Source organism: Lissotriton helveticus, chromosome 11 (genome assembly GCF_964261635.1).
Source record: "Lissotriton helveticus chromosome 11, aLisHel1.1, whole genome shotgun sequence".
NCBI classification, from domain to species: domain Eukaryota; kingdom Metazoa; phylum Chordata; class Amphibia; order Caudata; family Salamandridae; genus Lissotriton; species Lissotriton helveticus.
In genome coordinates, this window is record NC_136072.1 from 538596420 (window position 1) to 538619883 (window position 23464).

Genomic DNA, 23464 nt, shown 5'->3' on the forward strand with positions numbered 1-23464 from the left:
AGAACAAAATATCAATGCTGACCACCTGTTGAAATCTAGAGGGATATCATCAATGGGGACCTAACCACTGCTTCTCAGACCATATTTTCTGAAGACTGGCCAGCAAAAGAAAACACCAAATAACTTGACTTCACATATTTTCTACTAGAAATGAAGCCTAATGCTGATGTAAAAAATGTCCACTTAGGGAGCATCTGGTCATGTATCTGGGACAGAAGGCAGTATTATCTATTGTAATTTAAGGGTTTGAATTTGATAATGTGACTCCTGGTATTTTAAAGTTTGGCCATTTGAAATTGTGACCAGGCTTTATGGATGGACATTGTCAAGGAGGCTTTCAGACCTTCCACCAAGAAAATATTTTGATTTAAATGGGAAGTGTTTTATATAATGCCCTTTAAAGTGCTACATATGTTGTTGTTTGCTATTTTGCGTATCCCCATTTTCAACTGTTAAAAAAATGCTACATTTTTTCTTTCCTAGATATTATTCTTTTTTTGATAATCACTTTGCCGTACACTGAGTAACTTGCATGCTTTAGTCAGAATGAGCATTTCACAGTCTTTCCTTAGAGACAGGGTTGTGCTTAGGCTAAATTTTTTCACCTAATTTCTGATTGCCACTTGAAAAAGTCTGTTCCTCTATCTCTGCTTTTTTCATCACGGCTGTTACATAAAAGCAGATAGGAGCATGTATTAGTTATCACTACTGTGTTGCATATACTTTAAAATATCACATTCTCATCTAGAGGATAGTCATTAATAGTCATAATGTGTGAATAATCCCCGCCCATGTGCGGGATCCCGGAGCATATAGAAAATATATATATATATATTGCAAACAAAGGATTCCAGGAGACAAGGAATTCAGGCGAGCCCACAGCAGTTGCAGCAAAGGTTGGTTTATTTTTGGCAGAAAAGATGACACGTTTCGACCACGTCCGTGGTCTTGGTCACATATATATATATATATATATATATATATATGTGATAACTATGCAGCCTAAAATGTTTCCAACCTGGCAAAATTGCCAAAATTACATAGGTTTGCATTGTAAGAAAATACCCTCCTAAACCAAAAGGAAAAGAGGACATGCACTGAAAGGTTGTCATATAATAATCCTTTATTGTAACAAGGAAAAACTTGTAATTGCAGGCAGTTGCCTGTAGGCTGCATAGCAGAGCAATAATGAAACAAAGAAAACGGACACCAGGGTTAGAGTACCTTGCCTTTAAGACCTGCAAGGAGACCCTCTGCTCCCATCATGCACCACAGGTGACAGTTAGGTCAGTTCTTTTTGCCGGTTCCTTCTATGAGGATCCTGGAGTTTGAGCTCTTCAGTTTTTTTTTTTTGTTGTTTATTTTAAAAAACATTTTATTAATTTTAGAACAATCATCGGAAAGACAATTTGCAGACATAAATTCCAAGATTACAGTAATCAATAAGCATTCGATACATAGAGTCTCATCATCCCCCGCCCCTCCCACACTGATCAAAAAGTAATCTAAATAACACATCGCCCACCCTATCCCATCAAGCATCCCCGTAATCATCATCAGAGCTATCATCACCAGGTTCAGGAATGGGGTCGCAGATGTCCCCTCTGTAAGTATTCCAGTCAGCCCATATTTTGGTCCACTTTCGGGGGCATTTCCGATTCATATAGACAGCTCTTTCAGTGATCATGGTAGTATCCATGTCCCTACACCAAGTCTCTAACGAGGGCAGATCAGTGGCTCCCCACTTCTGCGCCACGTTCCGTTTGGCTACCATGAGGCCTAGTGTCGCCCACGTTTGTCCATGCCTTGATAAGTCGTTGGGTTCCCAAACATTAAGGAGACATCTTCGTGGTTCAGGCAATAATGAAATATTCAGTGCCTGGGACATCGTTCGTAGGACCTTGCACCAATAATCAGTTAGTAATGGACAATCCCAGATCGTATGGAAAAAGGATCCCTCATTTCCACATCCCCTACGGCAGTACCGATGTTGTGACCTACCTATTTTGTGAAGTGTACTTCTCATGAGATAAGCGCGATGTAAGATTTTAAGCTGAACGAGCCTCAGCCTGGCCGGAATTCCCACCTCCCTGGGTGAAGCAAGCGCTACCTGCCATTCCGTCTCATCCATGGCGCCAATGTTCCTCTCCCACCTATCCTTCAAAGCTGTCGTGGGGTCTGATTGGTTATTAATCAACTTGCAGTATGTGAAAGAAGTGGCGCGTTTAGCCATAACATCTGTGAGCAATCTATCTTCTAAGGGAGAAGCCTCGGGTACGTCCACGTTCTGAGGTAGTACGGCCAGGAGTGCGTGTCTGATTTGTATGTAACGGAATGTTTCTGTAGGTGCAAGTTCGTAGTGTCTCTTCAGTTGATCAAACGGGATGACCGTCCCCTTGTCCCACAGGTCGCCCACTGTGCATATGCCTATGCTGTCCCAGTGCTCAAAACCCCTGCTGTTCCTAAGTGACCCTAGCTGTTTCGTGTCCCAGAGTGGAGTGAGCTTGGTGATGGTCTCCTTCCACCCAAAATGCGCCTGCGCTGTGTACCACAGCATGACTTTGTGTTTCGTTGGGCCCTCCAGTGTTTACGCCCGTCTCCTGTTGTATAAGGCCGCCAAGATATTGTCCGTTACGAGCTGCCCCCTATCTGCCTTGTATGCCGGGTCCGTTTGAGGGGCGTGTATCCACTGATTTATAACTTTGAGGTGTGCCGCCCAATAGTAAAGGCGTATATTAGGGAGTGCGATGCCACCGTCGTACCAGCTGTGGTGCAATTTAGCCTGTGCAATGTGCGCCGGTCTGCTGCCCCAAAGGAGTGTGGACACCAGCGCCGCTATTTGTTTAAAATATCGCAAGGGTACCAGAAATGGCGTGTTTTCAAGCGCATACAAAAAACGGGGCAAGGCCATCATTTTGAACAAAGCCGCCTTCCCCAGCAGCTTCAGGGGTAGTGATTCCCAATGTGCCACCTCTCTGCGCCGGCGCTCCAGGGGAGGTGCCAGATTCTTGGAGAAGAAGGCTGCAGGGTCTTTCGTTATATGTATACCTAGATATTTGAACGATTCTTGGGACGTCTCCAATGGACAGTGAGGGGGGAGCCGAGGTACAGGCCTCTTAAGTAGGTACAGAACTGACTTAGACCAGTTTAGGGTATAGCCCGAAACTGCCCCAAAAGCGTCGCAGATCTCAAATAAGACCGGCAGAGCACCTTCTGGGTCCGTGAGATACACCAGAATATCATCCGCATAGAGGGATATGCAGTCTTCCCAACCCTCCGCCCATGTAATACCTCGCAAAAGAGGGGTCTCTCTAACTTGCGCTGCCAAGGGTTCCAACACTAGCGCGAACAGAAGCGGCGATAGAGGGCAACTCTGTCGAGTCCCTCTTGTCAACGGTATAATGTCCGAGAGTCGACCATTCACCGCCACGCATGCCACTGGGTCCGTGTAAAGGAGTCACACCCAAGCACAAAATTTAGGGCCGAAGCCCAAGCGTGGAAGAACTGCGAAAAGGTAAGTTCTTTCCACCATGTAAAAGGCCATTCTTGCTTCAAGGGAAAGGACAGCTGATGACTCCGACAGGTCCCGCGCCAGTGCACTATGTAGGCATCTAAGATTAAGTGCAGTGTTCCTGTTTGGCATAAATCTGGACTGGTCTGGGTGAATTAAGTCGGGAAGGTGCGCTTGTAGTCTGTTAGCGATCACTTTGGCTAATATTTTGGACTCCGCGTTGAGCAGCGATATTGTGCGGTATGAATGACACCCCGACGGGGGCTTCCCTGGTTTCAGAATAGCCACAATCGTGGCCACTCTCTGGTCCCAAGGTAGTAGACCCTGTCCCAAACTGTCATTATACATATTAAGTAAGTGGGGGCAGAGAACATGCGCCATAGATTTATAGAGTTCCAGCGGGATCCCGTTGGGTCCCAGAGCCTTTTCGGATTGCAACGCCTTAATCGCAATGCCCACTTCCTCAACTGTAAGATCTTCCTCAAGCTCTGTGGAAGCCTCCGGTTCGAGGCCAGGCAGTTCCCTGTTGCGCAGAAAGTTCACGGTCTCAGCCTCTGTAGCGACAGAGAATGAGGGGTATGGTCAGCTAGAGCGTCTACTATTTTCCCCGGGTCTGACGTAAGAAGACCCTCAGCCTACGTAGTTGTGCTATAGTCCTGCCCCCCCGCTCCCTCCTGTCAAGCCAGGCCAATAACTTCCCCGCCTTGTCACCTACGTCATAAATTTTATGTCTGGTTGCCGTGAGGGCGGTCATGGTTTCTTGTCTGAGATGTTCCCTGTATTGTTGTTGCTTTAGATGAAGGGCGCGCGCCGATTCGGGAGATGGGTCAGTCGCGTGGTCAGTGTCTGCTGCTTGCAACTCCTGGTCCAGTGTTACGAGGTCCTGACGTTTCATGCGTTTATACCCGGGGATGGATGCAATAGCTTGTCCCCGGAGGACTGTCTTATAGGCCTCCCACAAAACGGCTGGGGAACTGACTGAAGCTACGTTTTCAGCAAAGAAATGTTTGGTGGTCCTATGAAGTTCCTTCCGTATTTGCGGGACATGCAAATAACCTGGATAAATTGGGTAGAGACGCTTGTGGGAAGTGTGATGGGAGGAGTATGTTAAAACTATTGGCGAGTGGTCGGAGACACCCCTAGGTCCAATAATAATGTTATCAATGCACGAGAGACTGGACTCTGAAGCCAAGAAGTAGTCTATCCTGGATAAACTGTCGTGTACAGTAGAGTGAAAGGTGTATTGTTTTGCTACTGGGTGCTTATATCTCCATACGTCTATCAGTCCCAAAGCTTCAGTAAAGCCCTGTAGGCGGGAGACCCCGGGTGTCAAGGCCCTCACTGGGTGTCTGTCTATGCTGGCATCCATTGTGGCGTTAAAATCTCCACCAATGAGAAGGTCCCCACTAGGCAGAGACAATAGAAATTCACTGAGGGCCGGGAGAGCCACCGTCTGCAACGCCAGGGGGATATACACCGAGACCACATTGACAAGTCTACCCTCCCACTGCCCATGTAATGCCGCAAACCTGCCCTGATGGTCGTGCTTAGTCTGTAAAACCATAAAGGGTGAGTTATTTCGTAACATAATACCCGTTCCTCTAGACCCCATGGTAAATTCAGAGTGTACTACCATTTTAAACCCCCATATGTCCATCGCCTTACATGCCGCGACCGTGAGATGGGTCTCCTGCAGCAGTACCAATGCAGGGGCCTGACATTTCAAGGCACGCAACACTAACCCCTTTTTAATTTTATCCCCTAGTCCGTGGACGTTCCACGTGAGCAGTGTGAGCGGGGTTACCGGGACCATCAGGGCCTCTGCCCGGGAGAGTTAGTGTGAGGTGTGACTGTTCCCATCGAGATGTGAAGTGCCACTTGAGAAGTGCAACCCTGTCATGTCATGTAAGGATCTAATTAGCAGTAAATACCACGCTCTAAGGTCTGTTCCGATGTAAACCAAAGTCAAATAGAAAACCAGAAAACCCCAAATTTCCCAAACCCAAAATTCAACCCCCCTCCCTGCCTCCCTGCCCGACGGACTTTGAACTGCCCGCCACCCCAACATAGCAGAGTGGTCCATCCCAACCCACAACAGTGTACTTGCGTGTAGGAGGTACGAAGTCTGGCTAGAATGCAACCCCTCTTATCCGGCCGGGCCCGCTTCTGCCCAGTGTCCAGAGCCGGCTCATGTACAATGTCATTCAACAAGTAGGTGTCTTAGGTACAATTCGTGTTCCACCGGTCCTGTTCAGCCATTGCCAAGGTCATCCGCGTTCACTCGTTGTGAGCTGTCTTGTTCCGGTGGAAAGAGTTCCTGACTGCCCACTCCCTCGTCGTCGGGCCGTCGGTATTACCCTCTATTTCCACGTCGGGTCCGCCCGCCCCTCGCCATCCTTCAAGCCAGTCGTAAGCCTCCTCGGGAGTCTCAAAGAACCATGTCTTCCCGTCTTCCACGACTCTTAGCCTTGCTGGAAACAGCATCGAATAGGGCACCTCTCGGGCTCGTAATGTCTTTTTTACTTCCAGGAAACTGCGACGGCGCTTCGAAACCGCCGCCGTGTAGTCAGGGAAGAAGGAGATTGAGGAGTTTTGCAGACGAATTTGCAGGGAGACTCGTGCAGTCTGGAGAATGACATCTCTGTCCCGAAAATTGAAGACGCGGGCGAGCACCGGTCTGGGGGGCACCCCTGGCTTGGCCCTTCCCCCTGGCACTCTATGCGCCCGTTTCACCGAAAACAAGGCGGAAAGTCCTTTTGGTTGCAGTCTGGTTTTTATCAGTTCTTCCGCATACAGGTCCATCGCATGTGTACCTTCACTTTCCGGGATGCCCAAAATGCGAACGTTGTTCCTTCGTGAGCGTCCTTCCTGGTCATCCAGCTTTTCGGCCAGCATTTTGTTCTCCGATTCGAGTCGTGAAACGGTCTTCTGCAAGACTGCTGTGTCGCTGGTTAAAGTCTTCGTGGTCCGCTCTACCTCTACAACCCTGTCGGTGATTTTCTAAAAATCCGCACGGAGTAGCGACACCTCTGTGGAGATGGAACCCACGTTGGCAAGTACCGCCATTATGTCCGCCAACGTTACTTTTCCTTTATTTGCAGTGTCGTCTCCATGCTCTCCACCCGACGGCCGTTTCCCCTCCGGCAGCGGGGGAAAGTCTTTTGCGTAGGCGTATTTATCCAACTTGGCTTGAGTAGTTTGATTTCTGGAGCCTCTGCCTGACATGGTGTCCCTCTGGGTAGTCAATGGGGACTGTCGCGTAATGGCACCTGTCGCTTCGAGGACGTGCTTGACCAACAACTTCCCAAGGCGTGCCGGTCCTCTATGTGGTGTGCTCCGCTCCACGCCGGGCCTCCAGTGTGTTTGCCGATTTAAGGGGGGCGTGGGGCGAGACCTTGTCCGTCGCGGCCCGGGGGTGGCCACCGCCCCACCAGTGCAATAGTCAATGTGGGTCTAGGTCTCTCTCTTGGCAAAGGCAATGCTGGCTATGAGAGTCAGTGATTTCCACCCCAGGGCCACACTTCGGGAGGGGGGAGAGAGCAGGAGGGGGGCCAGAGTGTAGTGAATTTCATGCTGTCAAGCCTGTTGGAAGGGCCAGCCGAGGAGTCCAATATCAGTGCGACTGGCCCCCGATGGCAGCACTGTAGTCCGGGGCCGACAGGCCCGGACACCTCCGCCGCGTCCCGGTCCCCCTCGGCTCCAGGCCACGCTCTCCCCCAACTGGCCACCTCGTACTGTTGGAATAATTGGGAGCTCACCAGCTTCTTCCCAGTAGATGGGCCAGGAGCAGCTCCACCGCCTCCTGCGTCGCAGCACTTCACCCGGAGCCCGTCCGGGCAAGTGGGCTACTCGAGACCCCGGCTTCTTCGGCAGGAGTAGGCCGCTGTTTCGTGGTCGCCGCAGACCCCGGTTCTAATTAGCGGATTTTGACAGGGACCTAAGCAATCAATGCCGCTCGGTCACAGACGTCTGCGGGAGCACCGGCCTCTCGCCAGCGTGTAGGATAAGCGTTCGGATTTATGAAGAAGGGCACCTCATCGCCGGAGCCTTCTCAGCACGCAGCCATCTTGCCGGCTGCTAACCACGCCCTGAGCTCTTCAGTTTTTGACTGAACTTGAATATATTTTACAATTTCTTTGAAATTTCAACATTTCTTGATCCCTAGAAGTATATTCTACTGGGTTTTTAACTTTTACAAATTTTTTTACAGTCAGAATGTCTGCTTTTTTCGGAAATGTCCTTCCTGTGGCAAGAAAATGGCACTCAGTGTGTATTGTGTGTCTTCCTTCTTCACACAACCCTGATCAGTGTTAACATTGTCAGAAGTTTTCTAAAAGGACTCTGCGTGACAGAGAACGCATCAAGCTTCATGCCCAGCTGGGGAGGGATAGAAGCCATCATTGTGGTGGCCATGGAGACATCCGACAATCCTCTTGTACCATCGAAAACTGCGTTGTTCCACCTCCCCTGATTCCAGGAAGAAGCAGTTAACAGAATGTTTGCCGTCGAGATCGCCGTCATAGAGGCCAAGGCACTCTTCAGCGTTGAGGGACAAATCACCGTCTAGACATCGAGACCCTCCGCCGCATGCCAGTAAGTTGGCGTTGAGGCACAGCTCTTCGGGCTCAAAGGCTGTGGGTCCAGAGATCCTGCTAATACCCGTCGACGTCGAGGCTTCCATCGACAGTGAGGCATTCTCCGCCACTCTTGAGAGAGTCGGCGTCAAGAGACTCGCCGGTGAAGACCCTGCCGCGAGTGGACAGACTGTCGACGTCGAGAACATAGTCACAGTCAAGGCATTCCATCACCACGGGCGATCAACGTCGAGACCGGCGTCGAGGACAGGGTGGCATTCTTGCAGCACATCGCGGCACAGATCGATGACGGTGAGACAAACCTTGTCGACATCGAGGCGCTCGGCGTCGAGGGACAACACTGCAGCGGTCTCGGAGGAAGCTCAGCACAAATCGACGTTGAGATCCCAGTCGACGTCAAGAGCCCATTCATCATCTCCAAGGCTGAATATTGTAGAGATTTCCTCAGAGACATCTCCAAAGACTGGCGAACAGGAGGTTTTCTGACTTTCGTGACGGTGGCTGAACGACCTCGGAAGAAGGGGCGACTGCAGAAGTCCGGGCTCAGACTACTCACAAACATACTCACCCTCTAGGACCACAAAAGACCCTGAGAGAGGCATTCCTGAGAAGCCTTCAAAGTCCCCTTCCAAGCGACCCAGGTCACATTCCACTCGCTGGTCACAGGGTCATCACGGCCCACGCCACGGACCTGCACACAAGAGGAGGTGACGAAGATCATCCACCTGGTCTTCATCCACTAGGTCCTCGGTTCGGGACTACTCACCAACCCTTTCTTCGCCACTTTCAAGGGTGTCCCTCATAGATGACATTTGGACTTTCACGACGTACTTGGCAGAGGAGCTAGGAAACTTGAATATCAGTTTGTATACTCCCATGGTTCTCACATCAGTCATTTTTTAAACTTTGCACCATTGTACAGCCCCCAGGCCTCGTTCCACACTCTTGCCACAGTGGGGTCAGTTCCGTCAAGGTCTGCAAATAAGTACATGGCTACAGACGAAGATCCCTTGTTTCTGAGGTCTGATCCTCCAGTGGACTCAGTCATTGTGGCAGCCGCCAGGAAAGTGCACTCCGCAGCCTCATCAGCTTCAGTCCCCCCAGAAAAGGACAGTAAGCAAATGGATTCTTGTGGCAGGAAGATGTGTAGTACGTCTGCATCGACTATGAAAGTAGCAAGTGCATCAGCCGTCCTGGGGCGCTACGACAGGTCTCTTTGGGACTCCCTGGCTAGATTTACTGACAAGATCCCCAAAGAAGATCGCCAGGACATCCAGGAGATTCTGCAGGAGGGTGGTTTGGTAGCAAACCAGGTCATCAGCGCTGCTGCAGACGCCTCAGATCTCGCCACGCATGGCTATGCACAGGGCATCTGCTCACGGCGCTCAGCATGGCTGCGCCTTACAGGTCTAAAACCCGACGTCCAGAAGAGGATTCTCAATCTGCCTTTTAACGGTTCCTCCTTATTTGGCAAATGAAGACCGAGCTGGACACGGGCAAAGCAGTTGGACTAGAGAAGCGGAAGGAGTTTCGTAAACGCTTTTGTCAATACGACAAACGCCCCTTCCAGCAGAGGGTTCAAACTCCTCAATGGTCCTCCCAAAACCAGCAGAGGTCACAATTCCAGCAAAAGCGTCCTGGCAGAGGAAGAGGGAACAATACACAACAGCAGTAATCCTCCAAGCAGCCTCCAAAACAGTGAAGCATTGCTTCCTTCGCGCCCGTTCGCCACTACGGTAGGAGGGAGTATAGTTTTTCATCAAGAAGAGTGGAAATCCATAACAAAAGACAAATGGGTGCTGAATATTGTGCAGCATGGCTACTTGCTGAGGTTCAAGTCTCCTCCCCCGCAAGTCCCTCCACAATTGAAGTGCCCTCCGCAACAACACAAGCTACTGTTACAAGGTGAGGTGTATACCCTTCTCTCCAAGAAAGCCATAGAAGAGGTCCCTTTCCTTCAGCAAAACGAAGGGGTATACTCACGGTATTTCCATGTCCAAAAACGAGGACTAACCAAAGAGTACAGGCCTATTCTCGATCTGCGCCTGCTGAACAAGTTTACAAGGAAAGAGAGATTTCGAATGCTAGCCCTGCATCAGATGTTCACTCATCTCCACCAGGGGGACTGGATGTGTGCCATCGATCTGCAGGACGCCTACTTTCACATTCCTGTGTCAGTGAAACATCGCAAATTCCTCCGGTTCCAGGTGTCCCAACAGCACTATCTGTACCGAGTACTTCCGTTCAGGCTCAAATCCTCCCCCCAAACGTTCTCCAAGTGCATGGCTGTGGTAGCTGCGTTCCTCCGCAAGCGGAAAATCTTTGTCTATCCCTACCTAGACGACTGGCTCTTAAAGAGTTCCACACCTTCACTTCTCCAGAGCCATCTCACCTACTGTCTCCAACTTCTTCACTCCCTAGGGTTGCAAGTCAACTACAAGAAGTCAATCCTCAATCCGGCACAGAAGATACATTACCTGGGCGCTTCCCTGGACATTGCAAGGGCAAGCGTGTGTCCTTCGGAGGAGAGGTTGTCATCAATGCTGGGCAAGTGCCGCTCTCTTCCCAGTACAACACATCCTACAGCCAGACAGGTGTCGTCGTTGCTGGGATCGATGGCCTCATGCATCTTCATTGTTCCCAATGCCAGACTTCACATGCGGCCTCTGCAGCAGTCCCTCGAAGACCAGTGGACGCAGCGATCAGGCCGTTGGGAAGATCGTGTGTCTCTGCCTCAAGCTGCCAGGGTCTCCATCAAATGGTGGATGAAACAGATGCACCTTCTACAAGGGGTCCCTTTCCACTAGGTCATTCCCACACAGACTATTGTTACAGATGCCTCACTCCAGGGTTGAGGAGCTCACATGGGCCAGCTTCAAGTACAAGGTCTCTGGTCCGAGACTGTACGAAGTTATCACATCAACTTCCTGGAGCTAAGGGCAGTTCATCTGGCTCTCAAGTCTCTGTACCCATCTCTTCAGTCCAGTTCCATTCAGATTCAGACTACAATGTACTATCGGAACAAGCAGGAAGGCACCAGGTCAAGGGCCCTGTCTCTAGAGTCCCAGACCATATGGAAGTGGCTTCTGGCGAGGAATCTGACGATCGTGGCCGTACACCTTCCAGGGACCTTGAACGTGCAAGCAGATGTTCTCAGCAGAGACTTCGTAGAAGCACACGATTGGGTGCTAAACAACGAAGTCGCTCTGGACATTTTTCGGCATTGGGGAGTTCCAGATATCGACCTGTTCGCAGACGCGGCAAATACAAAATGCCCTGTCTTCGCGTCCAGGTTCCCACAACGAGGATCACAGGGGAATGCACTTTTGATCAAATGGTCACAGACATTGCTCTACACTTTTCCACCACTCCCTCCGATCCCGGTGGTCATACAGAAATTTTACAGGACCAATACTAGAATGATCCTGATAGCTCCGGAGTGGCCGCGCCAGTGGTGGTACCCGGATCTTCTGCAGCTGTTCGAGGCCCCACACCGGAGGCTGCCCTGCCACCCCGACCTGCTGACCAAGAACGAAGGGAGATTATTTCATACCAATCTCTTGTCCCTGCGATTGACAGCATGGCTCCAGAGGTCATCCAGTACGGACACTTAGACCTCTCAGCGGACTGTATGAGTATTCTCAAGGAAGAAAAGAGGCCCTCCACCAGGAAATCTTATGCTTTCAAATGGAAGAGATTTTACCTGTGATGTAAGGACAATGCTTATGATCCAATCAAGGGCCAGGAGCAAGTGATTCTTCCTTATTTGTTATACTTGGCTAAATCCCGCCTGCAGTATTCCTCCATCAGGGTTCACCTTGCCGCAATTACAGCATTCAGGGAGTCTCCGAACCAGGTATCATTCTTTCAAATGCCAGTGGTCAAGGACTTTCTGGAGGGACTCAGGAAGGTTTATCCACCAGTGAGATCCCCTTCTCCACCTTGGGAACTTAACATTGTTCTTACTAGGCTGATGGGGGCTCCTTTCGAACCCATCCTTAAGGCGTCTTTGCAGAATTTGACCTGGAAGGTTGTTTTTTTAGTAGCTATCACATCAGCCCGCAGGCGCTGTGCTGTAAAGAGCCTTATATGGTGTTTCATCTCAATAGGGTGGTGTTACGTGCACATCCGAGCTTCTTTCCTAAGGTGGTCTCGGACTTTCACATCAATCAGATTATTACTCTGCCCACCTTCTTTCCTAAACCCTTTACTCCCCCTGAGTGATCTTTACACTCTTTAGATCTCCGGAGATTATTGAAGTTTTATCTTGCCAAAACTCACACGATTAGGAAATCTGACCAGCTCTTTATCAACTACGGTTCCACTAACACCCGTCTCCCTGCTTCTAAAAGAGCCATTTCTCTATGGATTGTTTCTGGTATAGCTTTATCCTACCAGTTAGCTAACAAGTATTTACAAGGCACTCCTAAAGCACATTCTACCAGAGTGAAAGCTTCTACCACAGCTCTCCTCCGCAATGTTCCAATGTCTGAAATATTTAAGGCAGCGACATGGCAATTGATGCATACCTCCACACGCCATTACTGTCTAGATTCTGATGCACAGGCCGATGCCCAGGTTGGGCAGGCCTCTTTGAGGAACTTGTTTGCATGATTGCAATTTGAATGTAATGTTTTTCATGTTCTGTATACTCTGTAGCTCGTCCGCGAGGTAGTGGTATGGGCTTGCTACTATATTCACAGATTATGACTATTGATGAGTATCCCCTGATGAAAAGGATTAGTTACTTATCTGTAATCCTAGTTCTCATCCAGGGGTATACTCATCAAAGTCATAAGCGACCCTCCCTACTCCCCGGACGAGCATTCCTGGAGTTGTTCTATATTAATTGTATCCTCTACTCAGGTGTCTCTACATAATGCACCATCAAAAACAACTGACCTAACTGTCACCTGTGGTGCATGATGGGAGCAGAGGGTCTCCTTACAGGTCTTAAAGGCAAGGTACCCTAACCCTTGGAAGCCTTAAAGGCAAGGTGTCAGTTTTCTATGTTTCATTATTACTCTGCTATGCAGCCTACTGGCAACTGCCTGCAATTACAAGTTTTTCCTTGTTACAATAAAGGATTGTTATATGACAACCTTTCAGTGCATGTCCTCTTTTCCTTTTGGTTTAGGAGGGTATTTACTTACAATGCAAACCTATGTAATTTCGGCAAATTTGCCATGTTGGAAACATTTTAGGCTGCATAGATATGTTTTCACATATGTATATATATATATATATATATATATATATATATATATATGTATATTTTCTATAAGCTCCGGGATCCCGCATGTGGGCGGGGATTATTCACAGATTATGACTTTGATGAGTATACCCCTAGATGAGAACTAGGATTACAGGTAAGTAACTAATCCTTATCTGTAAACTGTTAATCCACTAAAGAATACAATAAGCAAGACTCTAGAACAAAGTCATGCTGAGAAAAAATTGTACTTTTCCATATAACACTAGTCTACAATCTGGTCTATGTTACATATTCACAAGTATGCACCCAACCTTCCAGTTCGCCAAAACTAGCATAACAATGCTGGTTGCTGGAGGAGAAAGTGCCCCAAAATATTTCATGGATGACATTGAATTCCACAGGGCTGTAGATTCTTTATTGGCATCGTCTAATTCCAAAAGAAATGTCTCTACTGAGGCTGAAGGGTTGCTTCTTAAAACCTATGACTACTACCCCACTTTGTGTAATACCAGTACTGGAAATTAGTAACTTTAATTTCTCTTTTATTTGCAGAGCTCGAGAGCCCATCGGAGCTGCAGAAAAAGCGTGTTTGTCGCATCATCACTACAGATTTTCCACTCTACTTTGTGGTCATGTCTAGGGTCTGTCAGGACAGTGACCTGATTGGCCCAGAGGGAGGCGTCCTGAAGAGCCGACTAGTGCCTATGGTGCAAGCCACATTCCCAGAAACAGCAGTTACCAAAAAAGTGAAACTAGCTCTGCAGGTAAAGCACTGTATGTTTTTAATCAAGGGTCTCCTGAGCCAAATATACCCACCAACTTGTTTGTGTGTAGGAATACTGTGGTACTGCATTGAGATAAATGGTAAGCACTTGTCCCTAGAGTTAACACCCTCTCAACCCAAAGAATCAACACTTGAAGTTTCCAAATTTTCACTGAATCCATGTTTAGTTCCTTCAATATTTTGAAAAATGTTTTTTTCTACTTTTCCTTTCTGGCATGAGATTTGTCAGTCTTGCAAAGATGCAAATTGAAGAGCTGAAGTGCCCAGGCCCTGTGGTCATAGCCCACTGTACATTGTTACAGCCAGTCCCTGAGCCCAAAGCACAGTGCACACAGGCAAAGGCCCTACATACCTGGTTTTGGTGGATACAGGGTTTGCGCTGGACCAGACATGCTCAACCCTGCTCCACACATTTGAAGGCCTTGTGTAGGGGGTGGGAAGCAGGCATTGAGGCATTATACCCCAGGCCGAGCATTTTTTCAGGTCCTTTCACTTCTACTGCAGAATCAATGTATCAATTTTAGAGTAAGCCTTCCTGTTTATTAATGAGGAGGCATCTAAACACAGCCATACCACTAGATGGTGCCAGAAGTGGAAACTGTCACATTTCTTTTCCTTAGCGGAAGCTTCCTTTTATATTTGGAAGCAACATACATTAATTGGAATAAGTGTATTAATACATGTATTGCCACTGGGATAAGGCCAAACTCTTTGTTATTACTAAATTACAATGTAACTAACATGAGGCAAAACAATGTTTATTGTTTCACAAATAAATTCTACAATCTGTTGACAGACGAAAACTGGAACTATCCATGCAACTTTGTCAAAAGTGATTGTATCTCACTATGCAAAGTTAACCCTCTGTGCTCTGGAAATCGTTATAAACCTTTATTTAAAGCTTCTTCGCATGAAAACATAGCATATCATAAGCCATACATGCAGATCCACTGAGTGTAATATGGCATGACTTACCATTGTTTAGGGAGGGGTACCATGACTCACTTGATGCTTTGCCTTTTAGGAGTCATGGTACCTCTCCACACTCAAAACTGATTAAAAACAAGTATTCTGTTACATTCAGCTTATTATATATAATACAGAGTCAGTTATGGACTTAGTCAAGAGGAACTTTCCAGACTGAGTTTTTTTTTTTTCTATAAATATTTTTTTCCTCATTCGCCTCTGAACCCAGACAACTAGGAGACTAGTACGCTGCCACTGTTACTCAGTTACGAGACGTAGGTCTGCGAGGTGTGAACCCCGGCTCTCTGTCGCTCGCCTACCAGTTGCAAGCAAACCTGCTCCTGTTGCTGACCTCTCATTGTCAAGGAAAGGATGGTCATACTCTCTTCAGATATCTCAAGGCCAATGCCTAATACTGTGGGTCTATTTGCAATTTGGAATCGATATCGAAAAGACACAACACAGCCTGACACAGTCTGAGAGCTTCCCTGAGGCTTAATCATAGGATCACCAGATTGCATGTGTTATATAGAATATCTTATAATGTGAGATAGATTATCATTATTAGCGTTATTGACCAGGAGACCAGTTAATCAGATGATCCCAAATGGCTTTCTTTCTGCTATTTCCTAGTCTAGCTAGATCAGTTCTAGAAGTTTTATATAGAGAGGTTAGCCAGTTTGAGTATGTGGGGGATGTAATCTCAGCCCATCTTTTACAAATTTCACGTCTAGCTAACAAGATAGCATAGAATAAGAAACCTCTACTTGGGCCTGTAATTTCACTTGAAATGCCAAAGATGATAAGCCTGAGGGAGATACATACTGGGCGCCCTAAAATATCAGTACGAGTGGTTTCTACCTTCTTCCAAAATTCTGAAATGGCTGGACAATCCCAGAACATATGTGTATCTGGAGCACTTTCCATATGGCACTTTTTGCAACTAGCAAGAGGGCCCTTGGATATTTTAGTAAGTCTTGCAGAGGAAAAATAGGCCCTATGAGTGGGGAAGTAATGATTTCTTCTTAGCCAAGATGGTTTCACAGCTGTAAATAAGGTGTTAAAAAAATTTGCCACATATCTGACCAGTCTATATCCGGAATTGCCTCCCCCCATAGTTCCTCGGGTAATTTGAAATTTCCATCAATGGTCTCCTCTACAATCCAATAGAAAAATTATACTTCCTTCTCTCCTCCTTGCTTCTGTACCAAATGTTCATCAAGGATATTGCCCACGCCTATGGGTTGATCAGAACTCTGGAACCAGCTCTTTAAATGTAGGTATTTGAATCTGGCCATGCCTTCCTCCATACTCTCGTCAAATGATGCCCAGGGCAAAAGTAATCCCTCAGATACCAACGCTCCCCATACCCAGAACCCCGCTGTTTTAAGAGGACCTGCCAATTTATCTTTCAAACAGCTCGGAGCTCCTGGACTATCCCACAGAGGGGCCAAGCTTGAGCAATATTCTAGGCCCTTAGATCTTTTAATTCTGGCCCAAGTTTGAGCTGCGCTCAATAATACCTTCAGCCTTATTTATTTTTATTTTTTTAAAGATTTATATTGATTATCATTCCAACAAAGCAAGAAACCGTTCTCGTGCAAAATAAAGCAGTGTAGCACAACACTTCATCACCATAATTACCAATTATTATTACAAAGTCACCAATTTGCCTTTCCTCAGTATCTGAAACCGGGCCCCGTCCACCCACCCACAAATCATCACGTCTCATCCGAGTCTGTGTCATCTTCTTCTCTGTCCGGAGGTGGTTCACAAATATCACCCCTATATTTATTCCACACCCCCCAGATTTTACTCCACTTTTTAGGACATCCTCTACTACTGAACACCTCCCTCTCGGCAAACATAGCTGCATCCATGTCCCTTCCCCACGCTGCAAGAGACGGGATCTCCGCCCCTCCCCACTTTTGTGTTATGTTCCGTTTGGCAACCATAATTCCTAGTGTTACCCAGCTCTGCCCCGATTGCGTGAGGTCATTTGGCTCCCATATATTTAGTAAACAGCGTCTTGGTTCCGGTACAAGCGATACCCCCTGCGATTGTGATATGGTTCTCATTACCTGCGATTTTAGCCTCTGCATTTAGTAAGGAGATAGGTCGATAAGAGGTACATCTATCCGCAGGTTTCCCTGGTTTCAGAACAGCCACTATGGTGGTCGTTCGTTGGTCCGGCAGGAGTTCGCCCCCCCACCCTCAGACTCTCAGTGTACATATTTAATAAATAGGGCACAATGGTGTCCGCCGTCCTCTTATAGAGTTTGACCTGTATGCCATTCGGCCCTACTGCTTTACCCGATTGCAGCTCCCCAATGGCTGCCTGCAGCTCATCTATAGTAAGATCATCTTCCAGCTCTAGTGCTTCCCCTTAGGTTAGCTTGGGCATTGCAAGGTCTTGTACATATGACAGCGCCTCTTCCAGGGACATCTCGGAGTCCGACGAATAGATTACCTTAAAGTGGTGCGCCAGCATGCTTACTATTGTGTGTGGGTCAGTTGCTGCCTGTCCTCCCTCCGTGCAAAGCTGTGCGATCCACCTATCACTTTTTGTCCGCCTATCTAGCCATGCCAGTAACTTCTCAGCCTTATCACCGATGTTATACACTTTATGGCGAGTGGCCTCCAGTTGCTGTCTTGTTAATTCTGTGAGGCGTCCCCTATGTTGTTGCTGTTTAAGGCGCAAGATGTGGGATGTAATAGGAGTTGGGTCATTAGCGTGTTGGATCTCTGCAGTTTGTAGTTCGGACTCTAGATTCCTCAGTTCCCGTTGCCCCTCCCGTTTATGTGCTGTGATGGAAGCAATGGCCTGTCCCCTAATGACTGTTTTGAATGCCTCCCAAAGGGTGGTCGCAGAGGCAACTGACCCTGCGTTGTCCTGAAAGTAGTGGCCCGTTACCTTTTTGAGCGCCTTCCTGATCTTGGGAACTTGCAGATAGCCAGGGCGTATTGGGTAAATACGTCGCTGCTTCTGTTGATAATAAGTGTATCGGAGCATCATTGGGGAATGATCAGATATACCCGTGGCCTAATTTCTATAGTATCTATATTTTTAAGGCTACCCAGCGAACCTAGGAAATAATCTATTCTTGTTAGGCTATTATGGACACTTGAGTGATATGTGTAATAGCGTTCTGTTGGGTGGTGTCTCCTCCAGATATCTGTAAGACCCATTGCATCTATGAAGTTCCCTAGTCGCGATACTCCCGGGGTTCACGCTCTCACTGGAAATCTATCTAGGGATTCATTCAAGATAGCGTTGAAGTCCCCGCCAATAAGTAGCTCCCCCTCTGGCAATCCAAGTAGGAACACACTGAGCTCCGGGAGGGTCACTGCATGCAACGCTGGTGGGATGTAAACCAACACTATATTTAGGGGCCGGCCCTCCCACTGTGTAACAATGGCGTCGAATCTCCCTGACCCATCTGTTTTAACATCTGATATTATCAATGGGAATTGCTTCTTAACCAATATACCCACCCCCCTGGATCCAGACGTGAATTCGGAATGTACCACCATTTTATATCCCCATCTGTCCATCGCTTTACTGGAAGTACCTGTAAGATGTGTCTCTTGCAATAATACCACTGCCGGGCCACCCCTTTTGATGCATTGCAGCATGAGGCAACGCTTTATTTTATCTCCAAGGCCAAGCACATTCCACGTGAGGAGGGAAAGAGTTGGTATTGTGTGGATGGGGCCTTCTGTTGATTGAACCTGTGTTGCTTCGCCCATTTCCATACTCAACGGACCCAGTTAAGCTAGTGACTTTCCCCGGCACTGAACTGGTGTGCCTCATCGTGTGCGCCATTACTGCAAAACTAACTGTGTACATAACTGTGATAGAACCATTATACCAAATATCTAGAAACAGTCCAGACCCCCTAATCCCCTCCTTGCCATGCGGACCCAAAACTGCCCGCCACCTCAACTCAGCAGAGTGCTTGGAACCCCATCCCTGAAACTTTACTTGCATGTATGGGAGCGGGAAGTCCGAGGAAGTCCCAGAGTCCTCAACCATCAGTTTATTCGTCGTGGTCATAGTGCCGAGGTGGGCCATAACATATACCAGTTTGCACCCTCCTTACGTGGAGGTGGTTAGCCCCAGAGGAACTCATTGTCCCGCGTCCTTCTGTAATTGTTCCGCCTCTCCCCCACCTTGTTCAATGTCCTCAGGATCTCCTTCTCTCCCAAGACGCCGTCGTCTCCTTTGCGTTCTGCCGGACCTCTCCGCTTTTCGCCACCCTTCAAGCCAGTCATGGGCCTCCTCCGGCGTGTCGAAAAAACAAGTTTTCCCGTCAGCTACTACACAGAGTTTTGCCGGGAAGAGCATAGAATATGGTAGCTCACGGGCCCTTAGTGCCTTCTTGACCTCGAAGAAACTTCTGCGGCGTGCCGATACCGCCGTCGTATAGTCCGGGAAGAAAGAGATTACAGAATTCTGCACTCGGATGGGCGGTGCCACTCGGGCCGTTTGAAGAATGGCGTCCCTGTCTCGAAAGTTGAAGATACGGGCCAGTACCGGTCTAGGGGGGGCTCCAGGTTTCGGCCTGCCACCCGGCACCCTATGTGCCCGTTCCACTGAAAAGAAGGCCAAGAGCACTTTAGGCTGTAGACGTGATTTTATGAGGTCTTCAATGTAGAGGTCCATAGCGGGCCCCCTTCCGACTCCGGAAGCCCCGTAATTCGAGCATTGTTACGGCGGGAGCGCCCTTCCTGGTCTTCCAGCTTTGCCGCCATACGCTTGTTATCCGCCTCTAATTGCGTCACCTTCTTGATCAGGAGCGTAGAGTCTTTGGAGAGAGCCGTCGTTACCTGTTCCACTTCTGCAACTCTGGCAGACATTTTCTGAAAGTCCGCTCGTAGGAACGTGACATCCATTGAGATGGAACCCACCGTGGTTTGCAAATTGTGGAGGGCCGCCATGATATCTTCTAGTGTCACCTTGGGGCCCCAATCCTCTTCTTTGTCTTTATCTGCTTGTCCTTTACGTTCTGGTAATGGAGGGAAGTCTTTAGTGTAGGCAAATTTATCCAGCTTACCCTGCTGGCTCGCGCGGGACCCCTTGCCTTTCATGGTCCGTTTCGCCGTAGCACCTTTCCACCTGCTCAGAGTATGTGTCTATTGCGTTGGGGGCCTTCAATCGTTATTACCTGGGAGATCCCACTCCTGACACAACGTGTTGCTATTGTGTATTTCACTGTCCTTTGTCACATCAGCACTGCCTTGGGGAGGGGGGGGGGGAATAGCAAGATATCTGTAGTAGTGCTGTGTCGCTGTTTTTTCCTTCCCCCAGTTGGATCTACGCCTCTGGTATGCCTAGCCGGGCTTCAGCTCGCAGTCATTCTGCATCTACGTGCCCTCCAAACACTGTTCACTTAACTTGGGGGCTAGCTTTATGTGACCTAATTCCACCGCCGACTGCAGTGCCTTCCATTTCTATGCCCCTGACTGCAACAGGACAGAGCCTGCTAGTCCCCTGACAGGAATCTTCAATAATAGGGCCTTCCGCCCAGCCAGGGCAAGTAGAGCGGTGTTCTTCGGCACCTTACCGGGTGTCCCACGTGTGTGCCAGCACTTGCGACGCTACCGTTGTTCAGGCCCCCGCCGTCGTGTCCGCTCGGCTTTGTGGTGGAGGCGCCTCCTTTTCAATTCCGCCTGGCCTCCACTCCCGATACGGGCCTCAATCCCTGACGACTCTGGGGGGATTCCGACGCCTGTCCGCCACAGGTATGGAGGCAGCAGGCAACGCCTCCACTACCTCAGCCTGTCGACAGTCTGCCCGCTGGTACTTGCCGTCACCACTCCGGCCCTCGCAGCCAGACACGAAGCTATTGCGCGGGCCGGTCTCCAAAATGTAGTCCCCGGCTTCCGCCCCGCAGGTAGGCCGCAATACGCCACTCCCTGTAACTCGCGCTGCCACTCTCGGACCGTCACCAGCGCTGGGTCGCTTCGTTCCGCTCCGTCTCAGCCACCCTAATTTAGACTCTGGGCACAATTTAGATGACGGATAAATATGCGAATTGCAAAGGAGACAATCTCACACTCGGAGCCCCTTTAGGCTGCGGCCCTCTTGCTGCTCGCCACGCCCCTCAAGCCTTATTTTTTTAAAGAATTTCTGGTCTCCATATTTAAAAAGAAAACCCTCACGTGATAATCCAACTTGTTCTAACATTGCAGAAAACATTCTCCCCCTTTCTGATGAATCCGGACATTTTAGCAGCATTCTGGAATATGTTAGCTGAAAGGCCCAAACATAGTATTGGATATCTTGGAGTATAAGACCACCTTTTTCTCACCTGCGCCTCAGCTTTTTCCACGCTATTCTTGTGGATTTATAGATACAAATACAAATGAATTAATAGATTGCTGAAATTTATCTATGGCCTGCTTCTCAAAGTATAGTTGGATGGTATTGAAGATAAATGTGACTTTTGGTAAAATTACAATTTTTACTAAATTAATTCTGCCCATGATGGTCAAGGGGAGGTATGCCCAGGATTTCATGTTTTTGTGACATTCTCTTATAGTGGTTAAAAAGTTAATTTCTGCAATCTTGTTAATGTCCTGGACAATTTTTACTCCCAGATATCGCATTTCGTTTTTAACCTGATGTCGACACCCTGGTAGATTCCATGTCATAATTTCGGTTTTGTCAGCATTCATTTCGTACCTTGATACCTGGCCAAAATCCTGCGCTAGACGAATAATATGAGGGAAAGATAGCTCCAGATTTGACAACCGCAATTACATCCTTTCCCCCTCTCAGTCCGCAGAAATACAATCCTGAAGAGATCCCGTATCTAGGGAGGGTTGAAACGCCATTGACACCAGACAAAGGAGAGAGCCTGAATTCAATTAATATATTGTATTAAGCTCATCCTTTTGTACTTTACCAATAACCTATTTCCCAGTTTTTCCTTCACTATGTCACACAGTACTCACTAAAATAGGTTATGGTAACTTCCCACTCCGAATGTGTAACAATATGTAAATATTTCAATTACTTATATATAAGGAAATATGTCTGTAGTACAGACTATAACTGCATAATAAATTTACCTACTTCGGCTGAAGTTATATATACCTTAAATTAAAGGTGTGTTGGCTTTTTCAAATACATATGTGTGTATAGAATATTGATACAAGTAATACTGCTACTCGATGGAGGGTCATGAATGAATAAGATTGATTCCGACTATGATTTAATCAGAACAACTACTTTAGTTGCAGATTGTGTACTGATCAAGATAAATGAGTTCCTTGTGAACATTGTTTTGTGCTTTTGGCATAAATATACAGCTTTAATTTAAACATACCTTTTTTGTGGTTTGGTGTAAATCCATTTAGTAATGTTTGTTATAGTTGTGTTACTAAAAGGTGTCACCTAGGCTTGGAAGGGTTAATCTTGATTATTGTTTAGACAAGTCATGAATAGTGCACAAATCCAAATCTGAGTAGGATCCATGGAAATGTCAGAAACTATTAAAATATTCAAATCTAATGGGATGCTGGAGTATTTTTCCAGTCTGCCCATTTTAGTTTCCATTGATCTGAATTAATATACAGATCTGATTAATGTGATTGGATGAATGTGACAGTTGATGTCAGCAGTATGCAGTGGAAGGAACCCATGTTTACTCTGGAGTCCTGTTTAACAGAAAAAAAGATAGGGCATAAGTGGAACTGGGGAACATCTTCGTAGTTCACACAACATGATGGGGAATTAACAAAGAGATTCTAAACTCAAAATTTTATGAAAACATATTTGGTGTCACAGGTTCCTTAGATAAAAGTGGGACCTTTGAATTGTAGCAGAGGTTAGTTGAGCAATTTATGGACCCACAAGTATTTGTGGATCTAGCATGATAAAAAAAATAATTGCATGGGTAGCACAAAGACTACTATAACGTGATCTGTGTCATCATGTGCTGAAACATGACAAGTGCACTACGGGGGAGTTGTGGTTGCCGTTCTTACAATAACTGGCTAGTTTTGGTGGTAACCATAACCACCTTTGAAATTAATTATTTTAAAGGAATATTCGTGTTTCTATGAAATGCTAGCTTCTCTTCTGAAACTTCATTTCAACAAAGTTTTCTTCCGTGAATTTTCTGTGAATTTGTGGTCTCTCCAAGACCTAGTCAGCAGTATGAAAAATTGTGTGTATGTCCCTAGGATTAGAAGTTTCTGATGGGTGTTGCAAGCGGAAAATCCAAATGATAGACTTCTGTATAGTTTCAGTTTGTTTGTACCTTTTCCCTCTGATTCTTTTATAAATTGTGAATGAAGTTCAAAATGAATCTGATACATTCTGTAACTTCAAATGGAACTAAGAACATGAACCTGTTCCTCACAAAGACCTGAAACTAAGATAC

General features: G+C 47.4%; 1 protein-coding gene across 3 annotated transcripts in view; it reads left to right on the top strand.

Annotated features, from left to right (window-relative positions):
* Positions 1 to 23464, top strand: part of ANK1 (ankyrin 1) — a 1318767-nt gene that overhangs the window by 836552 nt on the left and 458751 nt on the right. For all 3 annotated transcript variants that reach the window (XM_078666235.1, XM_078666236.1, XM_078666234.1), the window contains one exon: positions 13874 to 14085. In XM_078666235.1, the coding sequence (XP_078522361.1) occupies positions 13874 to 14085 (212 nt within the window). The remainder of the gene's footprint in view (positions 1 to 13873; positions 14086 to 23464) is intronic.